At 38.0% G+C, this 15,371-nt stretch overlaps 1 protein-coding gene across 1 annotated transcript in view; it reads right to left on the bottom strand.

Annotated features, from left to right (window-relative positions):
• Positions 1-1,079: 1,079 nt before the first annotated feature.
• The window catches only part of HSPH1 (heat shock protein family H (Hsp110) member 1), a 26,534-nt gene continuing 12,242 nt past the window's right edge, over positions 1,080-15,371 (bottom strand). The window contains exons 7-19 of the mRNA XM_015563893.1: positions 14,261-14,394; positions 13,530-13,774; positions 12,744-12,972; positions 11,474-11,580; positions 11,105-11,238; positions 9,120-9,328; positions 7,477-7,608; positions 4,848-4,985; positions 3,799-3,924; positions 2,886-2,993; positions 2,627-2,788; positions 2,280-2,399; positions 1,080-1,352 (exon numbers count right to left, since the gene is read on the bottom strand). Of these exons, the coding sequence (XP_015419379.1) occupies positions 1,143-1,352; positions 2,280-2,399; positions 2,627-2,788; positions 2,886-2,993; positions 3,799-3,924; positions 4,848-4,985; positions 7,477-7,608; positions 9,120-9,328; positions 11,105-11,238; positions 11,474-11,580; positions 12,744-12,972; positions 13,530-13,774; positions 14,261-14,394 (2,054 nt within the window). The 3' untranslated portion in view covers positions 1,080-1,142. The remainder of the gene's footprint in view (positions 1,353-2,279; positions 2,400-2,626; positions 2,789-2,885; positions 2,994-3,798; positions 3,925-4,847; positions 4,986-7,476; positions 7,609-9,119; positions 9,329-11,104; positions 11,239-11,473; positions 11,581-12,743; positions 12,973-13,529; positions 13,775-14,260; positions 14,395-15,371) is intronic.

Here is a 15,371-nt window from a genome sequence, read left to right as displayed (position 1 = left end):
CCAACTCTGATACTTCCCCTGTGATCATGGGTTAAGTATTAAACTTTGGTTAGTTGTATCACCCCTGCTCCTCACTCCAGTCCCAAGACTACTTCAATCTCCTCCTTAGACAATAAAAACCAGGTAAGGTTTACTGCAGCATTATTTAGAATAGCAAAAACTTGGGAAACACCTAAGTCCACCAATTGGTAAAAATATTTTATAGTATGTCTTTAATAGAATGGAATTCAGCACATCAGTAAAGTTTTAACAAATTATATGGAGTGTGCAAAAGTAGGTACACAAGTGTCAATGAAGCTATTGTATTAATCATAACCTCCACATTTTTTTCCTGAGGAACTGTAAACCTACGCTGCCCACCCCTGTATTCACTTATTTGCCTGGGATAGTTTTAAGACAGCGGACTATACAACACTGTAACATTAATACCCACAATGACACAGACCCCTGTCATTAGAAGGCTTCAAAGATAGGCAACAAGAGTTAATGCTTTTCTCTGGGTGGTGGATTCTAAATTATGTTCAACTTAATAGTTTTAAATTTTTAAATGTGATTAAACATACGCTACTTTTCTATCAGTAGAAAGTCATTTTCGGTTAGCAAAGAGGTAGCACATATAAACAGCAAAAAAGAAAGTGATTTTCACAGTGACTTCATTTCTGCTATAATAGTTTATACCACTCTCCCCAACCCCATTTTTAAGTCAGTGACACAACCGTTTAGAAATGACACCATAGATGAACTTTATTTTAAAGCTCATAAAAGGCTTTACAATACCGGTAACACACAGATCCTACATTTCCTCCATTTGACACCTCCACTTGACAGTGCACTGTGTAACAAGTGATACATTTGAAAGATATGTTCTGCATGCTGCTAACACATTTCACTAGCGCTTGCATTACTCGATGCATTTTAATAATATCAAAGCAAAAAGTCATCTTCTATTGGACAGAATTTTAGAAAGCCCTTGTGAAATCCGATTGTATTGTTTATAAACATCCACACACATGCTGAAATGGAGGCAAGTTTCTAAACATTCTTTAAAAAGAAAATATAAATAGTCTCAGTATGTTATGTAGAGTCACATACTATGGCAAAAATATTTTATTAATTAAAGGATGAAGCCAATTTAATGTTATCTAGTCCAAGTCCATATTAATGGAACTCTTCTCATTAGGGTAACATTCACCATTCTGATGTGGAGGTTCAGCACCAAAATTATTTTTGCCTTGATCTAAATCGTCTTCCTTTTTATCAGTGTTTGGGCCATTTGGAGTTCTTTCCAGTTTGGGTGATTCGATTTTTGGCTTGGGTTGTGTTACAACAGGTTCACAGGTATTATTCAACTCCTAAAAAAGCAAAACAAAGCTAGTAATCGGACTGACTCAGACCCATCTAGTTCATTTTCAATTACTTTCCTACATGCTTGAACCAATACTTTTCTACCAACTCCAATTACACTTACCTCAAAGAATCCCATTTACTTATTACACTTGCTCAAAACTATAGCTTGAAGCCTGATCAAAGAGAAGTGAATACTATCCTATGATGTCTCATGGACTTGCTAAGTATTCATACATTATAATCTTTGCAATAGTATTAAAAGGTAGGAATTATGATACCCACTGATGGAAAAGGGAAATGGTTCATTGAGATAAAGTAATTTTGCCTCAAAAAAAATCCCCCCAAAACAAAAAAAACCCAAAGAGCTGAAATTTATTGTAGCCCACTGACTTCAAAGGCTTACGTTTCTGTAATCTTTACTGTGTTTGAAAATCCTTCCAGAGAGAAGGTAGTTCCCGTTTTCTTTTTCCCCTCAACTTCCTTCAAACCTCAGGCACTTGGCAAGGTCTTCCCTGTTAAAACCCTTACTTGGGTCCCCTCCACTGTCCAGAATTTCCTAACCCCTTCTAACTCTTATTTGTATAATTGGCACTTTATAGACCACCTCATATACTGCCATACGTGTTTACTGTCAAGTCTTCTTCACACTAACAGGGCAGGGACTTCCTTTGTACACTGAAAGTTTAGCACCTGGTACAATGACTGACATGTGGCTGAACAAATACATTTGTTAAGCTAAATGAATACAATGAAAATTTAACAGACACTTATAAAGTCTTCTAAATTTTGTGATATCAATTATAAACCAAGAAATCTGGTTTTGGTCAGGAGGAGGGGAAAGACTTACGGGAAAAATGGCCATGTTCAGGGTTCAAGTGATTGTAACTTGAGCCTCTAAGAAAACACAGCAATGAACAGACAATAACACTCACCTTTATTTTTGCTTTAATTTCCTGAGCACGTATAACTGGATCCTGATCGAGACTCTTTCTAGCCTGTTCATTCATGACGTTATTCATCCACTCCATTACTTCATTCACGGATTTCTCGACCTTTTTCATTTCTGACTCATCAATATGGTTATATTTTTCATCCTGAATGGAGAAAGGATGGTCATTCAGCAGAGTTAAGTATTTAACATTGATAACAAACTTGACAAAATTTTCTATGAAGTTCAAATACCAAGAACAAATTTCTCATTTAAGAACATCATCTGTTCACCCTAAAGGTTCCTCAACTTCACTATTAGCTGATTAAAACCTTTCACGGATTTCTCGACCTTTTTCATTTCTGACTCATCAATATGGTTATATTTTTCATCACTCTTTCTGAAGTCGGCTGCTATCTTGGCATAGTGCTGCAGCCTCTGACCTAGTTCTTCAAATGCTTTTGGCCGTTCCTCAGCTTCTTGAAATCGAACTTTAATTGGCGTCCCAATTTTCTAAAACAAATGTAACAAATTAGTATTTCTCATCATATTTTCAAAGTTTATAGTCTAAACCACAGGCACCGCTTTCATAGGGGAAAGAAGGGCCTACCATTAATTCTTCTAACTTGTCCACATAGGCTTGTTTTGCTTGGTCTTCTCCTTCCTCATAGAGCCAGTCCTCAGTCTTGGTGAGCAGTTGCAAAAATTTTTGATGGTCCTGTATGTGAAACATGAGAACCAACATGATGAAGAGTCAGTCAGAAATGTTTAACATGAAGTATCTGCTTTCATTTCAAGAAAGGCACATGGGTCAATGGATTCTCCTCATTAAAAAGTATGAAGGAGCAACATACTCTACCATCAGCCCCTCCTACCCAACTCATATAAACTATGTGCTGCTATTCTAGCCTTAGGTTTGGGCTATCTCTATCTCAGAATCACTACCATAACCAATTTAGGAAATGTTAGGGCAGAGATGAGAACTGAACTATCACAAAAATCTTAGGACTAAAATAGATTCCTAAGATTAAATTCTTTTAACTTTAGAATTAATCTTTCAACCATCCTAGATATCTAGCCATTTTTCCCCCCAAGTCCCATCTTTCACAATTGTGCTTCTGGGATTTACTCAGAAGCCTACTGACTTTGAGAGCTTAGACAAGGGCTAAGGAGAATGGGGGCTGATAAACTTTGGAATGAATGGATAAACAAGATTTTGGGGATAAACAATAAGAGCAAGCTAGTCATAAAAATTTTTTTTTGAGGTCTCTGAAAGCAAGGGCTTTCAATTTATCTTTTAAGCCTCCGTATCTGTGAATGGTAAAAACTAAAGAATCATTGGTATTAGCTAGATAGAAAAATTGTACACCACTAGTGAGCCTCTCTCTAGGGTTTTGTTTATACAATTTCTACTTTAAGTTGTTTTGTTTCCAAAAAGCTTATTACATAATCTAGTAGAGGTTCAAAGCTAAGTTTGATAATAAATACTTTATAGCTGAATAAAAACCAGACTCTAAACATACCTGCTCACAGATGAATTTTTCATATGGTCCGCAGAGCTTATCCCGGAACTCATACACATATTCCTCCACTGCGTTTTTAGCATCGTTTCTTTCCTTCTCCAATTTATCCTGCATTATCATCTTACCCTGTCAGAGAACAGAAAACGTTAATTCCAGCTTTCTGTTATCTGTAACAAATTGTACCAAAAAAATTAGTATTAACAGTTCTAAATTATACCTCATAAAACTCTTACAACAAACCCTACAAAGTTCTTCATTTTCTAACATTATATAAAAAAATTACATAACTTTCTCATTTGAGATTTAATACTAAGGGGAAAAAAACAATTCATGGCTTTTATATTATTTTGTTTTCTTTTATGGAGTTACATGGTTATCTCATCTTGGGATTAATATTGACCAATAGATAATGATCAGACCACTCTGCCATATTTGAAAATCAAGGATGAATTACTTATATTTACTGTTAAATTTCTAAACACAGTGTTCCTATCTGAATACAGGAAAAATGAATCTTAATTATCTCACACACTCTATGGAAAAGCACATGTTTTAACAGAAATATTCAATGTGGCCTAAAATACGAATTGTACTATGCCCAGTGCTAGAAAATACTGGCATCCAATTTCTTTATAAGGACTTGGAATCAGTTTTATACCAAGCAGAATGGTATAGATCGCTTTTGTTATAAAGATGAAAAAACATAAAATTTGTTTAAAAATTTTAATTAAGCCCTCACCAGATAGCTCAGTTAGTTGGAGAATCATCCTAACATGTGGAGGTTGCGGGTTCGATCCCCAGGCCAGGGCACATACAAGAATCAACCAATGAATGCATAAATAAGTGGAACAACAAATCAATATTTCTCTCTAAAATTAATCAATAAGAAAATAAACTGAAAAGCCGTTGATTTTGGTTTCATCCTATCTCTAAAACTGTATAAAACTTGGGATACTGAAAAGGATTACAGCCATTTATTAGGAATATGGACAATAGGGCCAAACAACTAAATATATTCTAAAATAAAAGTATTTATTGGAAGTACCTACCTCTGTTTCAATGTACATATTAAGCAGGTCTCTCCCCAGCTGATAGACCAAGTTGGCCTCAACAGGTAGCTCCACATTCACTACCTTGATTTTGGGTTTTTTAGCTTCTGGAGGCTGGTCAACTTTCTTTTCATTTGCCTTGGGAAGGGGGGTAAAAAAAAAAAGAAAAAGAAATTCTTAAAGCATCCTTGAAAAACAAAACAAATAAAACTCCTTATCATACTTGATGACATAGGCAAAAATAAAATCCCCACAACTACGAAGTTAGAAGTAGGTATAAGCTTAGCTGATTTCCACCCACCTGTTTTTAATCAGGGCTGCAATGACACATAAGCATGCCACACTCTCATTTGAGAATTCACCCATACTTTTCTCTTTTCATATTAAACTTAATCTCCCCTGCTAAAGCTTTTCTCCATTGGTCTTTACCTTGTCATCCCTTTAAGCAATGTTTGTGACTCTGAAGAGTCAAAAATATTATTAAATTGCTGCATCTTTATATTATAGTCTAGAATCTGACAATAACTGCAGACTGACCAATGCTAGCAATGTTAGGGTCAATACTATCTCTGTAATATATACATACTTAGTACTTAAGTCCTTATGTCCCAGTATTATACCTGCCTTGATTACAATTAGCACCATACTGATGAGTGCCTTTCAAAATGTCCTACTGAATTTGGAGATTACACACATGTATCTGTCTGTATATATACATATATCCCTATCCCTACTACCTGCCTCTGAGTCATATTACTTCTCATAAGCAACTCCCCATGGTCAAGAAATAAGAGTCTTAAAATAGCAAATAGAACGATGCAGCTACTGCTAATAATTTATTGTAGATTTTTCAAAATATTTAAATACAGGGCTAAAGAAGTAGGCATTTCCTACGGCCTTTACTTTCCCAATTCCAAGTCTTTTCTGTGTATTTCCAATTCTGCAGGTTCCCACTTGCACAAGTAGAAAATAGACTGGAAGATAACCAGGAGATTTATCACATGTACTCTGGTTGGCTGGTTTGGTCAAGTAGGAAGAGAACCAGCCCACGGGTCACAGCAAGCTCTGCCAATGGATAACTTTGGGGAGCTATTAGGATATTAAAATTCTAGGCAGTTTATAGAAAAAAATAGAACTTGAAAAAGGTTCAATGGTTTGCCTAAAATTACAAAGACAGAGATGGGATGAGAACTTTTGTTTTCCAGACTTCTATTTCAGTGATCTTTAGAAATCTCACACCTCTGAACTGCTGTAAGCTGTGTCAGTAGCAATGACCCACTCAGTCTGCCTATATACTCTGTCTTCCTCCCTCTAGTGCACAGGAGAGCTCTCCAATATTTTGTGCACCTTCTGGGGGCATGACCACAAGAAAGACAAATGGATCAGTTGATATCTACACTTAGCAAAACACGAAAACAACAGATGTTTGGGAAACGATTGGATGATAGTCTATGTCTGGCAGTTAAGAGTATCTGGCAATACAACATTAAACCAACTACTGACAAGACCAATTATTATCACAACATGGCATCTGACGTGGCATGAACAAGGAACCCTCTGAGGAGGTGTGCGAGAGGGCCTGATGCTAGTGCTTCCTCCTATAGCTAAGAGCATGAGGCGCTACCAATGGCATGTTCCAGACAGGTATCAACATTATCAGCACCATCAGTTAATGTCAAAGTGAGTGAGGGGAGTGATGCTAAAATCAAGGAGCTGTTACTACAAACAAAGCAATGCTGCTCCACTGGCATCATTAACTCTAGCAGGAGAAAACAAGGAAGGCTTTTAAACCAGAACCAGGACCTATGTTTCACGTCGGGACCCCCACAGGAGCAATGAGGACACAAGGACATTCATAACTGGAAACTTCCACCAAGTGTAAAATGTGTTTTGACACCAATCAACAATTCTGTAATTCATCAAGAGTAAAGAATTCTACACTCACAATGTGAAAACCAAATCACTAATGGAAGGTTAATAATTTGCATACAACTTGCTTGCTTTCTGAAAAGCACAGAGTGATAGGGAGACAAAGGAAACTTTCTAATATTCATCTGACCATGAAATTTAAAGGTTGATTAGAAAACGACATTTTTAAAGGGACACAATACAACTATTTAATTTAGCTTCCAACACATGCTGTGGAAACAGGGCAAAAGAACAATTACTTTGAAAGCAATCTGGTTATTTCCAGATCATCCTAATTAATTTATTCAAATTTGACAGGTGACTTGAAAGGAGGAGAAAGTTTACTAGACTCTTGTAGCCCATGTATTTATTATAAGACTAATTCAAGTGGAAACGAACCACACAGCCCTGCTCTTCACAGGTACTTTTGGTACTAGAGAAGACAACCAATGCTACGTGTTCATCTCTTGTTGCTTGGTGCGGCAATAAACCAAAAGAAGCCTTCAGGTCTAAAGCAGGATATTCAATTCCCTTAGTTGAGCTTAAGTACCTTCAGCTGGTTTTAGTGGAAAAATACATGGAAAATCAACAGGAGAAAAAAAAATCCTACTTAGACTAAATAAGACAATTTGGTGCTTGCTCTTAAAACTGCAGATTTAATATTATTAATGATCACATGTTGCAACATTGTCCAATGGAATGAACTAGAAGTATCACTCACTTTGTCAGCATCTGGGGTTTTGTTCTCTTCTGAGGTAAGTTCAGGTGAAGGGGGAGACTGTGAGGTCTGTTGACCATCAGTTTGTACCTGGGGCTGTGTTCCAGCTTCACTGCTGTCTTGCTGGACATTTTTCTGAAATGAAAGCCCAGGCACAAAGGATGTAGAAAGCAGGTGTACTTGGAAAATGTAAAGGTTACAGGGTACCCGAGACAGTATGTTCAATTTCTGAAATCTTAACAGGTGGGGAAAGACACTGGATAAAAGCAAAATGAACACAAAATATCTGAAAACTTCTTTGAAATTTTAAATCCATAAAAATTATTCGAATGACAGCACTTCATATAGTTAAATAACACAAATAGTAGGCATTTTGATTGATGTGATGACAATAACTCTCTTTTAAGAAACTTCCACCTAGCCTTGTACAGATATTGACTCTTGAAAGCAAAGGAAATAGGTTTACCCCAGGTCTGTCCCAGAGAAAAGCTTCCAAAACCTAATTTGACCAGGAGCCATCATGCATGTGGACATATCTCCTTTTCAATGAACTGAACAGTTACATGAAAGAGCCAACCATCAGTTATTCAGGGGCTCATCATGACAGCTCATAGACACGCAGACCCTCTGACCCCACCGCTTGTCGTCTGACCAGTTACAACCAAATGACCTCAGATGAAAGATCACTGTATATGCCACATGGTAGTGACTGCAATCCTTCCTGCCCCACCCTCAAGACTCTTTTCTGTCAGAGCTTTGAGATTCTAAGGCTTAATCACCAGCCAACATTTGACTTCACAATATGTGGTCTATGTTTTTTTAAAAAAGTGTTCAGAAGCCAGGCGTTCCTGATATGTCCAGAAGGTCCTAAGACTGACACAACAGGCATTAGAACAATGGTGTTTGTAACCAAATGAGAAAGTACACGGCCCTGGTCATTTTACTCATTGTACTGAAGATATTCTACATGAGAACAACACTAAGGCTCAGATACTAATGTTCCTACGTGTTCCAGAGGTCTCTGACCACTATTGTCACATCTTAACTAAAACACTATACTGCCTGCCCCCTCATTTAAGCGATTTCTGATTATTACCCAGAAGTAAACTTAATAGTTGATCTATTTTAAAGTTTCTGAAAGGTCCTCTGTTAGCACTCATGCTAAAGGAAGGCTAAATTAAGAACATGAGCAGTAGCAACTTTCTGTGCTGTAGAAAGACACTTCCCTTCCTTCCTCCCACAATACAGCAAACCATGAAAAAAAAAGCAAGTTAGTTCTAAATTGCCAAAACCAATTGTGACATTAAAAAAAAAATCAACTTTAATATTTGGTATATATTTCACCAAATAGTTTTTGTAGTAGTTTTTTTTTCTCCTTAATCACCAGCCAACATTTGACTTCACAATATGTGGTCTATGTTTTTTAAAAAAATAATGTAAAGAAATTACTCCATTGTCATATGCCAGTTCAAATTAATCATAATTCACCACATTTCAGGCTATATATGATCATCATATAGCAACTGCTAATTATCATGATTATCCAAAAAGCTAACCAAAATTAAGCAAAACCTATTTTAACCTTTCTCTCATAGATTAGGATTAACTTACTATGTATTCAAACTCAAAGGTTCATCCACACTTACCTCAGCCTCTGGGTTTTCTGGAGGTCTCTGGTTCGGACACTCTACATCTGCTTCCACAGAAGGCAGCTCACTGTTCTCCGCAGGGACTTTCTCCACCATAGACGCTGTAGAGATGGTGAAAATGCCATGCGTGTTGACTCGCACTTTCACTTTCACTCTCGATTTTTCTCCATCTTTCTGTGCAGAAACATTCTGAACTATGAAACGACCTAAATAAAAATAAATTGACAATTTAAAAACTAAATCTACATCTCTGTAAAGAAGATAAAGGCTTTTTTGCCCTGGCTGGTATGGCTCAGTTGGTTGGGCGACATCCTTTGCACCAAAAAGCTGCCAGTTCGATTCCCGGTCAGGGCACATGCCTGGCTTACAGGCTAGATCCCTGGTAGGGGGTCAGCAGGAGGCAGCCAACTGATGTTTCACTCTCACATCGATGTTTCTCCCTCTCCCTTCTTCTCTAAAAACCAAAAAAAAAGTCTTAACCTCCCATTTTACCAACTGTATTAGATTTAAGCCTTTTAATGTATATTATAAGCATAACCTCTTAAAATAGACAAGTCTCCAGTATAATTATAATATTTGGGCTTAATCTTAATATGCTGTGAAATGTCCAAAGGCCAAGGACACATTTGTGATTGTTTTTATTTAACATTTATGACCCAGCCACTATGTGTAAAACACTAATAATGACCAGTAGTCACTACCTCCTCTTATCCTACTTCTCCAGGTAGGTGAGCACAAACTACAGGTGAAAATCCATTAGCAAGTGAAAGGCTGAATGTTATCAGGCCATGCTGCATTTTCATCCTATAGGGCAGTGGTTCTCAACCTTGGCTGCACATTAGAATCACCTGGAAATCTTTTTAAAATCCTGATTTCTGGGCCTCATCCTCCGGAAATTGTTTCTTTGTTATTAATGTGGCCCCACCCCATAACAAAGAAACAGAATTTCCGGAGGATGAGGCCCAGAAATCAGGATTTTAAAAAGATTCCCAGGTGATTCGGATATGTAGCCAAGGTTTGAGAACCACTGCTCTAGGGCTTTCAGGGAATACATTCTTTCTGATTAAATAATCAAAACAGTTTTCTAGGTTTTTAAATAGGTAAGGTGACCTAAAACCTTTATCAAAGCTTGAAATTATTATGCACAACAGAGTAGTTCCAGAGCACTACTGAGGAGGAGTTGAATGCTGACTCTGACTTAGATAATCTGGGCCCCAATCCTGGCTGTGTGACCAGCTGCAAGTTACTTGACCTTTTCATGCTTGTAGTGTGAACATACTATGTGCAAGGCACTATATGGTATTGAACAGCCATGTATTTAAGGTGCTATCCACACAAACACAAGAAAGTTACAGTGTGAGATGTTGGAATAGGCCTTCGTTAATGATTAATTCACTAGTTCAGGAAATGATTGCCATTAAGGCCCATTAAAGAACAGCATTTATGCCTGGTGGGTGTGGGTGTGGCTCAGTGGTTGAGTGTCAACCTATAAAACCAGGAGGTTCACGGTTCAATTCCCAATCAGGGCAAATGCCTGGGTTGTGGGCTTAGGAAGATGTCTGAGGCTCTCCCACAGATTTCTAGAGTTACTGTGGGTCAAAACAGATGTACAGTGTCAAGCCTCTCAAAGAAAAATGTACCAAAAAAGATGTACCTTTTAAAATACGTAGGCAGATTTGAGAAGTAGCTCAATGGTTGCTAAGCCAGGTTTTATATTGGAATTAGGTGGTAATTCCTTAAATATAAATGATATCAGAAGAGGAACAATGCCTATGTGTTCTTAAATATAGATCCTTAGAAGTAATAGCAGCACTAACTAGCAAGTCATTTTACCTTTGTAGGCTAGTTTATTCACCAATAAACAAAGATTTCTCCATCCTAAATTGAAAATGGCCTTCACTTAGAATTATGTTCCACTCAACACTGCTAAGAATATGAAAAAATTTCAAGTTTGTGCATGTAAATACAGTTAAGTGCTTTACCTATTTTTGCTTCTGGATATGGAACTCCTTGAGGATCAGAATAGAAAGCTTCCAGTTCAAAAGGTCCGCTCCTCAAAAAGGTGAGAACTTTGGAGAAGGGAGCAGCATGGTTTCGACCGAACACTTCGTGAACACTAGAAGAAGGAAAGGCAGTCATTATGTCAAGTACTTAAGCTTATTGTGCTACATAAACAGAACAGGAACATTCTGTATCAAGTCTATCTCACCATTTATAACACCAAAATGACAGAAATACTTTGATAGGCTTGGCTGTTGAAAAATCCCAGTTAGATTAATTAGACACACTAGCATAAAAGTCACTCTTTTATATTAAATCACATTACCTAAAAGTTATTTTCTGATACATACCCTTCAGTGACTTCTGAATCGTGGCTCCAGACCAGAGATATGGGAAAAGGAACTGCATCTATGATGGAAAACTCTCTAACTTTAAATGCTGGAGACAGGATTGCACACTTCAAAAACGGAAGACAGAAAGGAAGAATTATCACGAGTACACGAATAATTCCACTCACCTTTTAACAAAACTCAATTCAAACTGGATGAATAGGTTTAAATTCAAATTCAAACTTGCGGACAGTATATGTCAACTATAAAAACTTCCCAGGTTTCTGGGAATTAGTTGGCTTAAGGAGGCATACCCCATCCTCAAGGAAAAAACTAAAACAAAAACCCCACGATGGTTCCTAATTATACAACAGATAACCAGTAATAAGTAGCTACGAATTCTTTCCTTTTGTTTTAAAGGGTAGTCCATCTAAATACCTTTCTCCATAGAATCTCTTGCTTTATACAAAACAAAAAACTATGCTGCCCTAGCTCGTTTGACTCAGTGGATAGAGCGTCGGCCTGTGGGCTGAAGGGTCCTGGTTTCGATTCCGGCAAAGGCTCAATCCTCACTGTGGGGCTGGCAAGAGGCAGCCAATCAATGATTCTCTGTCATCATTGATGTTTCTCTCTCTCTCCCTCTCCCTCTCCCTTCCTCTCTGAAATCAATAAAAATATGTACGCAAATAAAAAAAAACCTATGTTAACCAGATCAAAACTCAAGCATATTAACTTGAAACTTTAGTTAAAACTATTTGACTATAATGTCCTAAATACAAACTAGTATTAATTTTTTAAAATCACTGACTTCTAGATTTGGTGTTTTTGCTTTGTCAAACATCAGGCCTCTGAGCTGCCTTCTTACCTGATAAGCAGGTTAAAAGCAACTTGGAGGGGAGCAGCTGTTTCCTAATAACAGTTAACAAATACCCTTACCCTGCAAACTTTGCCCCACATCAATTCTATATTACACCACATTGCTATTCAAATTCCCTCCTATGTGCTTTGTAACAGCTGTGACCCCCAACACCCTGCAGCTAATTTCTGCATAACAGCCATTTTCTGTGACACCCCAGAATCATGCCAGTAGTTTCTCATCCCGTTTGAGAAACACTGGTTCTGTAGTCCTTTAAATTTCTTGATCTTCTACATTTGAAGATCCTCTTCTCCCTGTAGCCTTATGGACTTATTTAAAAATAACTCCCCTGTGATATCTAATTAGGCACACCATGATACAATGAGGTAGAACAGGTTCTGGCCTGAGAGCAAGAGAAGGGCTTAGGAAACATACCTGTAGTGCACAGCCTCTGGCAACTGCTTCATCTGCATTGAGTGTTGTGCTAACATCTTTTCCAAAGAATTTGGCAATTTTTTCTTTCACAGCTGGAATTCGTGTAGTGCCTCCAGTGATCTCAACAGCACTCACATCTTCTACTCTGAGCCGAATCTGTTCCATCAGTGAATAAAGGGGAACTTCTATCTTTTGCAGGAGTTCAGCACAGAGTTCTTCAAATTGTGCCCTTAGTAAGAGGAACACTTTTTAAGTCTTAGAAAAATTACCTAAGGGCCAATATCTTGTTTTAAAATAATAAATGTTACCAACCTGGTGAATTTCATGTTTTTTTATCACACAAGTTTAACTCTTGTACTTTGCAACTTTTAAAAAATATAAACATATGAAACAGGTGCAGAAACGGAGTAGAGGAGAAAAAGCAGTTCTACAGGGTACCATTGGAAAAATCACTTTTACATAAAGACTGACATTTTACTCCTAAATGATTTCTGTGATCCAATTCTCATTACTCTATTTATTTCCACTGACTTAAAAATATTTCTGTAAACTATTTGGTGAAACCACAATTCAATTACTGGCCCAGAAATACTAAAAAGTGGAAAATATGGAAAAACTTTCATCAGATCTTTGCAGAAGTGCCCCTCGCTGTAAGCGGGTACACAGTCTGTCCAGCAGGCAGTGCACAACTGTGGGCCAAGACACACAGCACTCCAGTCAGAACCAAGCCCTGGCTCTAAGCCAGTCAGAGCTCTTCCCATTCATCTAGCAGACTTCAGAACGCACCTGTTCATCTTTCCCATCACGTCCTGGTCATTCATGAAACACTCAATGTTCAGAGGCAGGTCCATACTGTTGGAGCTCATTAGCTTTTTCAATTTCTCACACTCTTGATACAGACGAAGAAGGGCTCGAATTTTGGATTTTGCATCCAACTTGTACTTAGTTTTAAATTCTGCACAAAAATGTTCTACTAACTTTTCATCAAAGTTTTTTCCTCCCAAGAAAGGATCAAAAGCTGTTCCCAGTACCTAATTTAGTTAAAACAACAACCTGGTTATTTTCAATCATATTTTTTTACTACAACGTTAAATATTCCTACTCAAACAACTGAAGAATAATAGGCTCAATATTCTATCTAAATGACAACATGAAATCCAAGTCAGTTAGGAGAAATATAACTAAAATTCAAATGATATACTGAATCTCTAAGATAGCTTTGATCTTTAATGATTACACAGATGACCTGAAAAAGCTTTTCTTCCCTAAACAAGAACATTAGAGCAGTGGTCTCCAACCTTTCGGACCTTGCAGACGTCCGCAGAGCACCAGTTGGCGATCACTGCATTAGAGTATGCTGAGCCATCATCTTTGGGAACAATTCCTTATTCATACCATTACCCAACACTCCTCTTCATTTCCAAGAAGACCATTGTCAAGAAGCTCAGTAGCTTAAGGTAATGACAAATACAACATTTAATAGGTTTTAGTCACTTAATTCCCATTTTTTACTTTACCTTCAATTTCCCCTTGTTAAAGGCACAGGCAGAGACCTGAAGAGCTGAGTGTCCCATGTCAACAAAAACCACTATCCGAGGTTTCTCATCCAGGCCTGGGAGATCGGGCTTATAAATTCCATAGTTCAAAGCAACTACAAAAAAATTAACTGAGTTTCAATTCTCACACACGTGCAGTTGGTGCCAGTGAGAGCACACATGCACAAATCAACTATGCCTTTTATATATACAGAATAAACTTGCTTAATTAAGCCTTCTTTCTGATTTAGCTAAACTTTTTCCAGCCCAGTCAAAAACCCTAACTTCTCTTTCAGATAATTGTCAGCAACACAGCAGTAAATATCAACATGAAGCAGATTATTATTGTAGATCATGCAGGGAGAACAAAGGGTAAAATATTTAACTGCAGCAGTGTTTGACTATATTCTGTGCAGTGAAAAAACCTGAAGTCATTTTCAAGGTCCACCATTTCTTACTTTCAGTCAGGTCAAGTTTCAAAGTTTTCTAAATCTCCATTTTCCAGCTAAGGAAAAGAAAATAGGATTCCACCAAGTCTCATATCTACGTACTTCAGGGCATCTGTGAGGATCAAATGAAATGAGGCACATGAAAATGCTTCACAAACATTTGGTTAAACTGTGAAATGTTTGCACCTAGCTATAAAGCAAGTCGTGTTCCTGGGCTGAAAAAACTCCAAGGAGGCTAGTCGCTAGGGAGAGGAAGCCGGGCTATATAACATGACGTCATTACCCGGTGCCCACAGTGACTGTGTCCAGGCTGGGCTGGGGGCCACATTTTGCACTATGGGGTCTTAGCAGCATTGGCTGCAATTTGGTGGGGTGTCCTCTGGGGTGGTGGCAGGGCCTGTGTCCCACTTGGGGGAAGCCGAGTATTGGTGCCAGGTCCATGGTGCCGTTTATTTTAAAATGGCCAGTGTGCATCATGGAAGCTCCTGCATTGAGCATCTGCCCCCTGGTGGTCAGTGCGTGTCATAGCTACCAGTCAGATGGATGGACACTTAGCCTTTTATATAATAGACTAGAGGCCCAGTGCACAAAAATTTGTGCACTCGGGGTGGGGGGGTCCCTCAGCCTGGCCTGTGCCCCACCCG

The sequence above is a fragment of the Myotis davidii genome, unplaced genomic scaffold (assembly GCF_000327345.1).
Source record: "Myotis davidii unplaced genomic scaffold, ASM32734v1 scaffold119, whole genome shotgun sequence".
Lineage (NCBI taxonomy): Eukaryota > Metazoa > Chordata > Mammalia > Chiroptera > Vespertilionidae > Myotis > Myotis davidii.
The sequence above is the reverse complement of the archived record's forward strand: the minus strand, read 5'-3'. Positions and strand labels throughout refer to the sequence as shown.